This window comes from Temnothorax curvispinosus, unplaced genomic scaffold, assembly GCF_003070985.1.
Source record: "Temnothorax curvispinosus isolate PA1 unplaced genomic scaffold, ASM307098v1 QBEX01004104.1, whole genome shotgun sequence".
In the NCBI taxonomy this organism is placed as follows: Eukaryota; Metazoa; Arthropoda; class Insecta; order Hymenoptera; family Formicidae; genus Temnothorax; species Temnothorax curvispinosus.
The window spans coordinates 418,893-431,884 of record NW_020213884.1 but is presented as its reverse complement, the minus strand read 5'-3'; the positions used below and the strand labels follow the sequence as shown (position 1 = coordinate 431,884).

The window sequence follows — 12,992 nt, the reverse complement described above, 5'->3', positions numbered from 1 at the left end:
ACATACTTTAAATAATATTTGATCAAAAATCCCGTGTATATCCCGATATATCTTTTTATTCCGACACTTAATTATTCTAGCAATAAATAAAATTAATACGTAAAATTTACTTAATGGAAAAATAGATTAATTTTTTGGTTGTATTTATTGGTGTCATTAAATCTCAATAATAAATAATATTTGTAATAAAACCTATATTTTTAAACCTTTGATGCATGAAAAGCATTGGCTCCAAATATATTTCTCTTTTTTGGTTGACGCAATCTTTATGAAACATCTGCTGTATTTCGGTTGAAAAGTCCAGCACCGAATCTGTGGAAATCCTATTTTTTAGTATTAAAATACCAACCAAATAACAGGATTGTATTAATAAATATAAAAGTAACATGCCAACGCACAGCGTTGCTTAATATTTGCCTCTCATTTATTTACGAACGGAACAGAAAGAAACGCTTGTTGCATCGTTACCATGGGCCGGCGAGTAGTTATTGCAGAATATATTCAACGCAGCGGTGATATTTCAGACCGCGGAGGCAATATGGCGGCCTGCATAAGCTCCAAATCATAAATAAAACCACTCACATTGCCTCGCGTTGAGAATATCGAAAAAGATTTTAGTATAATGGTTAAATATTTTCAGAATTGTTTTGTTATAAAAATACAAGTTATTTTTTATTAAAGCAAATAATCGATAACTAAGAATCCAGGTAATGTCAGTCATGTCTCATGAATTTATCAGATTTTAGATATAATTACAATTTTTATGAATTATTTATTCTCTGTTGATCCATTTTGATGAGATAGTAATTGATGAAAATAACAGTGACTAAATTCATAATAATTACTAAGTGTCTTTCCTTTTTAACATTCAACAATCCACGACTTCTTGTTTATAAATAGTGCTCCATTTTGTTCCGTATCTCTTGTTTTTACTTGCATTTGTGTGTGCGCTTTATAAATACTCTACAATCTTCAACTCTTGTCTGGGTATCTAGTATATTAAATTTTCTTAAGAATGAAAATCTTTCGATATATGAATACTTATAAAGCAAAAAAAATGTATCAGATTTGAAAATCTAAAAAATGATAATGTACAAAAACAGATAATGTAGGGTAGGTAGTCCAATAATGAATCATGTAAATTTCAGAGGCTTATATCTCTCTCATTTATTGAGTTGGAGATCTGTGTTTTTGCATACAGTTCATGAATTTAGTTGGCTACATATTCTATAAGATGACTTATAAGTCATTTTTAAAGTTTAGCCACAATTTCGATTTTTTTAAAACAATGTCAAATCGTTCATTGTGTACAGGGGGGTGTACACAATGAATTCTTAGTCATTTTTAACAATGAACCACTGCATGTTTTATACTGTGAATTGTTAGTGTTATTTTAGTTTTACTATGTTTTAAAATGTTTATTTAGGGAAGAGATAATTATAAGACATGATAAGTATGGTTATAAGATAGTTTTACTTTAAATTAAAGCTAACTTAATTACATATGTTATGTTTTTATTATTTGAAGCTTACTACCAAAATTATTTTCTATAATAGCAACATTACATTTATGAAATATCGCAATGCTTCATAGTGTATTATTGGTTCATTGATGGACTTACCTACCTATTAAAAAAAAAAAAAAAAAGTACAATCTTGTCGCGAAATCCTAATATAATTATCTCCCTATACACTGCAAATCCAAGTGTGTTACTTTAGCTGAAACTTTTCTTACACATTTCTCGTCGTTTTAAATCGCGTCATTTAACATGATTAAATGTTAACTTTTAATTTAATAAGATTCAACATATTAAATGACGTAATTTAATATATGAAGAAACATGTAAAAAGAGCTTTAGTCAAATGTGTCATCTTTAGACGTTTATACGTGTGTAAAAATAACTTAAATTAACATACTTAAATTTGCAGTGTAGTTATCTTCATTAATTTATTTTATCAATGGAGTGCACTTTATCATGTGCATCTGTGATGTTCTGCTTAATATACTCGCTATTATTATTTTAAGTGTGAAATCTTGTGTAATCTTTGACGATCTTTTTTATTTTATTTATTGTCATGTATATTTTATTCAATTAAACATACCCGCGATATCAGATTATCCAGCATTCATTGCTATTTGAAAGCTCGTGACACTCACATCGAATATGTGCAAAACAAATTAAAAAGTACATTAGGTAAGAAGGATTTAACTGAAATCCATAAATAATCAAACATATTCAGTGTGTGTATTTATATATGGAGGGGTAAAAACCACAGTGGTGTAAGTCAAATTTTTAAAAATATTTCTTTGTGTGCATAGATGCAATCTGTACAATATATAAATTGCATCTATGCACACAAGAAAATATTTTTAAAAATTTGACTTACACCACTGTGATTTTTACCCCTCCATATACAACTTTTTTATTGTATAATAATTTTTGATAGTCACATTTTTCCATAAAATTGGCAAAATTTTGTGCAAATTAATTGCAACTTTAGATGTTTTGCACTCTCTTGATAGATCTACACTAATTATCGTGTGGCACATGCTTTCACCAGTTCTAGCTGACGAGAGATACAGAAGGTATTTTCTCTGTGTGTTATTGATTCTGGATCTGGAGCCTCTTCGAGGCTCGCTTTATCGATGATCAAACGATGGTTCGTTTATCCAACTGATAATCTGAATGATAGTTGGAATACGAGAAACGCGAGCCTGATTTTACCTTTAATCAGGTCGTTGAACGTGGTGCGAGAACGTAAGCTCAGCCCATGTATAATCGAGCGTATGATGCACATTGATTTGCATGCAGTACAGAATTACAGACGTAAATAATCCGCGACGTCATACCTTGATATCAATTGATCGGCATAATATGTTGCTGCTATAAATTAATAAATGTCATCGTGTACACTTTGCAAAATTAAAAAGAAAATTACAAAATTGCTTGGTTAATTAATTAATTTTAATAGTCGCTATTTAATTATGCGGTAATTTGCAATCTGATTAAAGAAATGTTTGCACGTTGCATGGTAATTTAAATCAATATTAATTGCTCTTCTCATAGCTATTATACTTATCTCTACATTTCTATATTTATTAAACAGTGCAAACAATTATTGAAGCAATCGAAAAGTCAAAATACGTATATATAGCGAGTAATTTATTACAGTATTTAATTATAAGTAAAATGAGCTTTTTAGAAATACCTAAAACAAATTTGTATGGTAAATATTATTTTTATCATGTGTATGTGATAATTCAAAATAATTGAAAAGTTAATATACATTTACATTAATTTAAAAAAAATGATTTAAATAACAAAAAATATAAATTTTGTCGTTTATATAAATTTCGATAACGGGATGCAACTGACGCGCCCGCTACTCGTAATTCCGCGTTTGAAAATGAGAGTTTAGAATGTAATTTTCTCCGAGAAATAAGAAATGGAAAGCAATTGATAGGGGATAGAATTGTAGACACATTTTCAATTTAGAAATGGAGGGTAAACGTGCCGCCCCTGTTTTTGCGCGAATTCCATTTACGCTCTCAACCTAAAACAATAACTTCAAGATAAACAGAACAGCCACTCAAAGAGAGTTTTTCTCGTCCAATAACGGAAGACTTTATAAGTGCCATATGGATTTTATGTATTCTTTTTTATTTTATTTAAAAGTTTGTTCTCTCCTCTTTTTACGTTTATTATTTATTTGTTATAAAACAACTATTTATCGAATACTATATATATATATATATGCAGCAATATTTGTGTAAAAGATAGGTATAACAACTGTTGATAACTGTTGATAACTGTTGCATTAATTATTACGAGAGATTATAAATAAGATGCGGCGCCTCTTTACTTTAGCGAAAGATTATAAAAATTTCTGAGTCGCTATCCTTCCAACGAAACTTTTGGAGCTAGGAGGCAGCAATGTGACGGCCATTACCGTAGGGTCGAGGGAAATTCTTGACCCAGTACTTTCGCGAGAGTTGTAGGACCGCGTGGTTTGAGTGGACTTTGAAATCCGGCGTCATCAGGTTGAGCGAGTTTTTGAGCGAGCAGCTGCTACTCGTCGTCGTTTAGCATCATTAATGTTGGAGAAGTAGCCATTTTTTTCCCGCAGCACATTTTTCTTAATTCATTATTTCCCGCCCGAATAATCTCACTGTTGTACATTTAATATAGTAGTATGTTATTTAAGTTGCGGTAACTAAACCGTCCGACGACTCCGCTTTTTTTCTCTATAAAAATTCGAAATTACTTTTGGTTTGCAAGAAACAAATTATGTCACGATTAAAATTATTAATTCTCAGGAAACCGGATAATCATCGAAGAAAATTATATCGGATCGCGAAAGCACCTCTCATCAGGAAATTAAAGAAATAACCCCTAAGGTCAGCTCATCAATTTTTCGATTTTATGGTGCTTGTTCGAAATGACACGAGTTATTCGCACCCTCCTTAACTGTCAATCGTGGTGTCGTTTATTCCCTCAAAAAGCCCGGCTCGGAAAAAAAAAGGATGAGCGCCCGCCACGCGATAAGGCGGAGAGCGACGGCGATACTGGGTGAGAGGGAGGGGAGGTGGTTATACAGGCTGACAGAAGGATAGCATTGTTCGGAAGTACAATGTACGTTGTTATGCCAAAGCGGCATGCACGACCCTCGAGCACAATAGCGTCGGTGCGGGAGGAAGATAGCGCGAACCCGCGAGGAGAGAATACGCGTCGTCAGTTTCGGCGCGGAGACTGCAACTTTTCCCGAAACCGCTCTCTTTCTCTCTCTCTCTCTCCTCTTTCCCGGCACACTTTTTTCCGATACTGTTTTTTCCTATCCATGAATTATAGCTCACGGTAGAACGATTCTGGAACGCTCGCGCTTTTTATGGAGCCGCGGCGCCGTTCATCACCGCAGGATGTTCCCGGATACACACCCCGATAATTAAAGCGGAGCAGGACCTCGTGGGACGGAGAGTCGGGGCCTTATTTATTTTCGACATTGTTTCGGCAAGAAATTTTTGCTTCGGGTTTTAACTCTTGTGCGGAAATAACGGAAATTGTACTTGTCCCGTTCGAGAAAAGTGTCTATACTATATAAAAATTATTCGACAAATACAACTAAAAGTAATTTGAAAAAAAGCAGAATTTATTGTACAGAAAAGTCGCAAAAAAAATTTAAATCGACGTGCAAGTCTTAAAAACATACAATTTTGTATATTATTAGGAATAATACTCCTTGTGTAACGAGACTCTAATAACTTATTAAAGACAAATCACTACCTACTATTAAATACTAATATAAATACTATAAAGAAAGAAATAATTTTGCTTATCGAAATTCATCTTTGCTCTATTTACGTTTACTTTATTATTACTTAATATGATACATTTATTAAATATTTATTATATTATTCTATCTTTTATTATTAGTCATTGTGATGCGAATATATGTATGAAAAACGGTTAACGCACTGCTACATTGGTAAAATAAATTTTGCAAAAGCGTTTGTAAAACGCGTAACTTTTGTTCAATCAGCAAGTGAGTTAAAAATGTTGTGAACGCAATATTGCGATAATTTTGGTTGTAATTATTACAGCTGTTCGAAAGCACAAACGCGTCAAAAACAGGTACAGTTACGTGCCTGCAAGTGATAGTCGAGCGCCGAATTCAAAGCTGTGCTCTCGTACATATTTTCTCGCGCTCGCTGCACGAGAATGAAAAGTCTGTTTCCCGACTTTCCTAGCGGCTGATTGTTTGCCTCGTCCCAGAGCTTTTTTCTCCCCATCTGTGTGCTTGTGTACTGTATAACACACTTTTGCGAGTATGGACATCATACATTTTCTAAAACCTGGAAATCTATAAGAATATCCTCAAGCAGCGGAAATTGAATATTTGAAATGATATATAAAAATAACCACCATAACGATCTGATTGTCAATCCGTTGTTTTCGATAATATTTTTGTCAATAAATACACACACAAAATATCTCTTTCCGCAAATCAATTGAATTCTCTTAATATCTTTCCGTGATTAATTTCTTTAAATAAATCTCACGGTTTATATTTCAATTATCCTTAATTATTTCTGCCAATTATTTTCTTTCAAACGGTATAATGGATTAGCATTATTTGTCGGAAATGTTCTCTCGTCCGTCATGTTTTATTCCGCATGTTACTATTTGCGTAGCAGCCATTTAGTCGTATTACGGTGCTCTTTATTTTAACAAATTTCCGATTATACTCTTACAATCTTGATGGAAATTCACACGTAAATACCTGTAAGTATTTCAATAAATACGTCAAGTCACTGAGATAACTTCTATTTGCGGTTGCATACAGAAATCGCATATGCCCTTCAAGCGCTATTAATTTCGGAAATATTCCTCGCGATTCGTAACAGAAAGTTCGTATATTATAATGCAATATTCGATATAATTGTTACGAATAATAGATTGACTTGTCTAAGAAATTATCAAGAATCAGTGTAACGGAAAGTAATTATTGAGTTTATCAAAACTTAAATCAAAATAGTTATTTGAAACTATTAATGGACTGCTAATTAATGAAAGGAAAGTTTCAGACAGAAAATTAATTTGTGACTTTATATATTTTTCATTATGAGTATTAAAATACTTAAAACTTGTGTTATAGCAATAATATTGCACTATTGTTATAATTTTCTTTTCTAAAAACTGTTAATTTTGTTAAGGATTGCCATTTGATTGAAATATTAGTAATTTTGTTATTAATGAGAAACTAACACTTTTCATTGATCTTTATTATATTTTGTTCGGATAATGTTATTTGTAGATAATTTTTTAATAATCCTTTATTCAAAGTCCAGATAACACACTTTGCTTTTCATACTCGATTTCTGCGTTAGAAAATGTATTCAAAGATTCTATTGATCCTCTTTAAATGTGTGCGTATGTGTTAATTAATAAATTTCTCAGTTCTTGATCTTCCAATTTAGCCGCCACGTCGGAAATCGCGCAATCCATCTTGCCAGAAGACCGATGTAAATTAGTATTCCTTTCGAGAAGGCTCGGAACAGCTGACCCAGTAAGAGATTACTCTCCTGTCACAATATTAGCCCCTGAAACTCCTCGCAGAAACTTTTTGTTCTGTAAGTTCCAAACTACCGAAGATATTCCCTTTTAAGTGCCCTGCTTCGTGTTTAATGAAAGGACGTGGGTGCGGGACGGTGTCCGGGATAAGATTGAACATTGGAAACGATGGAATGAATTGAAGAGGGGCAAGGAAGCGTCAGGTGATAACATCAGAATGTAATTGAAACTTTCGCGCTGCTGCTCCGTCATTTTTCTGTCTGACATTCAGCGACGACGAAGAAGACGACGACGACGACAACGTCGACATCAACGGTAACGCCGACATCTGGATTCATTACTTATAGTCTGGCAACGCTCGGTTATTACGAAACTTACGGTGTCTCGGGATAATAATTAAGGCGCCCTCTCACTTCCATTCTTTCTCCGAACGACGTTGTACTAATTAAGCTGTAAGCGCTTGAATCTTGAATGAAACCTGGAAGAGCTTTAAAAGAAAACGTTTAGGGCATCGAAATTATCTCAGAGGAAGATGGTGCATTAAAAATCATTTAATGTCTGAAGAAGCGAGAAACATATCATTACCATATTAATGTAAAATTGAACGTTAAAGGATGGTTGAAGATTCTTATATATAGAAAAATAATGAAATAGTTCTAGACACGGATAATTATTGTTTTTTCAATTGTAAGCAATTGAAATAAAACACACACACACACACACACAAGAGATGTAAATCCAACCGGGCAATCTCCGCGTGACCTACAGCTTGGGTAATGCTAATGTTAGCTACTTGAACTTTATCAACCCATATCTCGAAAAATATTTAATCAAAAGGAGTTTTATTGTATTATTTTGGAAAAATCTTGATGTCAGCTAGAAGAATATCGAATAAAAAATGAGGGTTCTTATTTAAGGTTTTAAAATTAATCTTGCGAGATCTCCTTCATAACTGCATTCAAAATCAAATGGGTATATCGCCGTTGGATGCATTTGTTGAAATCCTACAACTTTTGATGTAACATGTTGTTTCTCAAATGCCTTGTTTTCGAGATATACTACCGGTCCGATACCTTTTCCTCACCCTGTATATCTTAAGAATGTTGACTGACTGAATGATAAATATATTAAGTGAACCACACATTGCACACGAACGCTGCGTAATAATGGCATACATTAATGTCACCGTCTAGTTGCGCCGCGATTAATGCACGAATGTGTACTGTGACAAATAATTGTTGCTGCTACATCACAACGTGGTACGATATTGTTGATAAATTTATTCGGGCATTGCATAATTACTTTCATCCGAATTTCGTGATTATTTTGAATCCATATCGAATATACATATGTACGCACACGCACATGTGACGGAATGTTCAACGTAATCCGAAGTTTCCATGTAACATTTACATCTTTCTAATAGCTTGATGTGCATTCTATACATCACGCTGTATAAATATCACGCTATGTAATAATTATAATAAAAACATCTACTTTTTATAAAATATATACTAATATAAATTTTTAGTATTTTTGTTTTATATATTTATGATTATTTATTAAATATATTTTTAATTATAGCCTTACATATTGCCTAGACTGAAAAATATATAATATTTTATATTTATATTATGTAAAGAAATATCTTAATCTATAAAAGAATATTTAAACAAATTATTTATTTAATTATCTAATGTAATTTTAATCTTGTTGACCCGTTTTCATGCACGTGTTATTTGTCAGTTTCATTTCAATATAGTCGCAGAAAACATCAGCAGCTTAACAAATTATTTTTGCACTCTATGATTTTCGATTGTTGTCGACGAAAACGGTTTAAATCAACATCAAAACGGGAGTGAACGAGAAATTAATTGTTCCACGGAGATCTCGCGTCATTGCGTTTTACAACAATCTGCAGAATGGAGGCTCGCTCTAAAAAAAAAAAATATCCCCGCGAGAATGCGTTATCGTATTGCCGGCTTTTCGCGCTCGCGCATTCGCATCGGTTTAAAACCGTCGCGTATGTACCAATTTGAAAGCGTAAGTGTAGCGTGTAATTCCCCGTCGACGAAATGGGGAATTTTACATAAATTCTATCAAACAATAGAACAACTTATATTTGGTACGCCATTAGTCATGCGGCTTATACGTTACGCTGTCAAGCCAATTTGTGCGCGATGGCCGGTATCGCGTGTTAACTTCACACGTGCTATTTGTCACCCGGCCGTAACATTGTTGCATCGCTTTAATAATAATTTCGCGGTTACAGTGGCGTGCTCGACGGTGACGGTGAAAAAGTGCCAGGCGGCTCTGCGCACCCTGCAGGCTTTCACTTTCTTCCGACCGACGTGCCTCTGCAGGGAACCGCATGTCGATCCGGACTGCAACAGCTTCCAGAACTTCCTGTTCGACCACCCGTGCGACTATGTGGAATGGAAAGGTAAGAATCCATATGTGCGATAAAATAAAGTTAATCTTTAGTTACACGTGTAAAGCGTTTACTCAATTTTCTGACGTACACTATACAGTATACACAAATATCAAATCAACACTGATGTACTTGTATATACGCAAAAAATATATTTTATATAGAGGAAGAAAACTTGCTTGAGTGAGTTATTTGTGCAGTTAAATAAAGTTTTATATAGTTTAATCAAGAAAAAAATTGAAATAAAAAGTTGAAATTCTTATAAGATTATATATTCTTGAGTACCTATATATATACATGTATATCAGTGTTAATTTGACACTTTTTTCTATGTATGCGACACTATTAAGGCGCACGATAGATTGACAGTTTAATTATATCTTTGGCAAAATTTCGGATTTTTTTTAAATCGGAGTTTGTCGTAGCGAGAAGTTACAATATATCGAGTCTCAAAGAAATATCTTAATTTACAAAAAGATATTTAAACAAATCATTTTAATATCTAATATTATCTCATTTTTATGTTATTTGATATTCTATTTTAACCTGACTGCCAAAAATGTTAGCAGTTTAACATAATTATGTTATGTGCTCCACGATTTTTTATGTCAAGTCAGAAATTGCTTACAGCCAACATCATAAAAAAAATGTGCATGATTTTTTAAACTCAGAATAAATCGATTGTAGAGATTAATCAAGCGTTTTTCTTAAGAACAAACCGGCGAAACAAAAGCTCCGACCGACATCTTCGCACCCACCATTCTACGTAATTTTGCTCTTACGGGTTTCATTGTTGATATTCCCGAGGGCTCATTCATGCGCGCTGCCGAGTCTTTTGAGCTTTTCCAAATGATTCACGGATAATTCCCGTTACGCTTCTTCTCATTCGCTTCATTTCTATCCATTAGACTTTTTGCATCTCCAACCTACTTCTCGTTTCCCGGAGAGAATCGTTGTCTTCGAAAAAGCTCTTTACAGTTCAAATATCGATGGGTTACTCTTGGGTTCACTTGGGGTTGATCGATAGTCTGCATATTTAATATTTGCCGCGTTATCGGCTTTCTAATTTATTTAGCGTAATGTCTTCTGAATGAAAGTATATCAGCTAGTCTATTTTCCTTTAATTTAACTTAATAATATATTGATGTGGACTCGCATAAAAGTTGTAGATGGAAAAAGAGTGTTTTTCGAGCCAATGGTTGATCCTATCAAGTGCCAATAATTACTGACAATTAAATTAGAATAAAAAACCGACCTTTATTGATCATTGAATTACATAGATCATCAGGCTAAATCACGAGCGCGTATATAAGCACGAATATAATTTGACGAAGTAATAAGTTGTGCAATTAGGCCACTCCGGATCGCAGCTTAATTACATTTATCCTGCCGAAAGCCGGTCATACGAGAACGCAGCGGATAATGGAAACCCTGCCGCGCAGCCGGCGTCGGCTACGAAACCAAGAAGCTTCGGCACTTAATGAGATTAAATTCGCTCCCGTGCCTCGAAAAAGGAAGCGGAAGTAGGAAGCAAGGCCGCAAAAAAAAAAATAAAATCAGACCGCGAATTGCGGGCTAAATTGTATGTTGTACTACGTCAAGTGATACGAGTCAAGCGGTAGATTTTTTAAAACTTTACGAGCTTAATGACCCACAATTTTAAAAATTTTTAAAAAAGTCAGAACATTTTCTTATACACACAGACATAATTATAAACGTTTAAATGTAACACGTTGTGAAGATTTTGAAAAGCATAGGGGAGACCGGGGCTATCTGTCTACGGGGGCTATGTGTCCACAATATCTGCTATCTCAAGTTTTAAGAGACAGATGTCTCTACCATTGTAACAAGTAGTTGAAAAATGCCCTACGTAAGATATTTAAATGTTGTTTGTTTTCTTGCAATGCCTCTCGCAGACGTTATATACGTTAAAAGAAAAGCGAAGACAGTTATTCACATTTTTCAACGATCGAAAAATTTGCTGTGCGATAGTATTTCAAATTAAAGTAAGCAATTCATAATATTATTATGATTTATAATATTATCAATTAATCTGTAGTTATCAGGTGTGAGAAGCATCAAATCTTAATTTCGCATTATCTAAAATTGGCAACATGTTAAAGACCGAAAAACGTGGTTGGGGCTATCTGTCCTATTTTTGATGGGGCAATGTGTCCACACTTCAATGACGAATTGTTCTTTTATAAATAGATAATAGTGCGTAACTACAAAAGAAAAACTTTCCTTAAGACGGATAAGGTAGACATATCTAATAAAATTATATTTAGAGCGATTAAAAGAATAAAAATTGAGCGAGAATTTTTTCATAAAAACAGCGTTAGACTTTGGAATAAATGTTCGGGCTCTTACTCGCTACTGTAAAAAAGTGATAAAAAAGTGACCTACGAGCAACTACTTGATTCTGCGATTCAAGATTCGTCACCAATTTTTTATTATAAAAATACACGTCAAGTTAAATATATGAGTTTGTCTTAAATTAATGAGTATTTTAAACGCTGCCGAAGATAAAGTAAAGGCTCCAAATAAAAAAAAAGTTAAAGAATTGAGGAGACAAAAGAAACTCATCACATTGATTTTGCAACGGACTCAAAATCAATTTGATGCTATCGTATATAAAGAAAAGTCAGCTCTACGCAGGAAACTTGTCAAAAAATCTACACAAACTGTCTGCTACTTCTCTGACTCCAACGAGTAGGCAGTTTTTTCAATATTATATATTAATAATGAATAATATTATATAAATAAGTATAAAAATTATTATAAATAATGTGTTTTTTATTATCTGGACAGATAGCCCCTCGAATGTGGACAGATAGCCCCGCATATGGGGCTATCTGTCTACGCTTGATTTGTCCACTTAAAAAATTCGCCTCTTTAAAATGTTAAAAGATCAACGATTCTAATTATTACTTTTTTAAATAGCGAATTGAAGATAGAAGATTGATAATAGAAGATTGAAAGGTTATACCATTAAAATTTTAGTCAAATATCTTTATTAGTTTTTTGGTAAACTTGAAAAAAGTGTAAAGTGTGGACACATGGCCTCGATCTCCCCTACCTAACATGTTGCCGAAAAAGCAGAGTTTTTTCGATTTTTTTTTAGTTTTGCTAGTGCATTAATTTTTTTATGTAAAACTGAAAATTTTTGGGATAAAGAGTGAATTAGATGACTATAGAAATAACTTTTTGATCGCCGTTCTGACATAAATTGGCATGGATAAAATAAATAGTGATACAAAAATTAACCGCAAAAAAGTCACGGTTTATTATGTTCGATTTCACTTAAATTAAGAGCAAGGCAATAATAAAATAAAAAAGATGGCTGTGTGTGTGTGTGTGTGTGTGCGCGTGTGTGTGTGTGTGCGTGCGTGCGTGCGTGCGTGCGTGTGTGTGTGTGCGTGTGTGTGTGTGCGTGTGTGTGCGTGTGTGTGTGTGTGTGTGTGTGTGTGTGTGTGTGTGTGTGTGTGTGTG

At 33.6% G+C, this 12,992-nt stretch overlaps 1 protein-coding gene across 4 annotated transcripts in view; it reads left to right on the top strand.

Annotated features, from left to right (window-relative positions):
- Positions 1-12,992, top strand: part of LOC112453169 — a 331,828-nt gene that overhangs the window by 170,030 nt on the left and 148,806 nt on the right. For all 4 annotated transcript variants that reach the window (XM_025013760.1, XM_025013759.1, XM_025013756.1 and 1 more), the window contains exon 3: positions 9,342-9,512. In XM_025013760.1, coding sequence (XP_024869528.1) covers positions 9,342-9,512 — 171 coding nt within the window. The remainder of the gene's footprint in view (positions 1-9,341; positions 9,513-12,992) is intronic.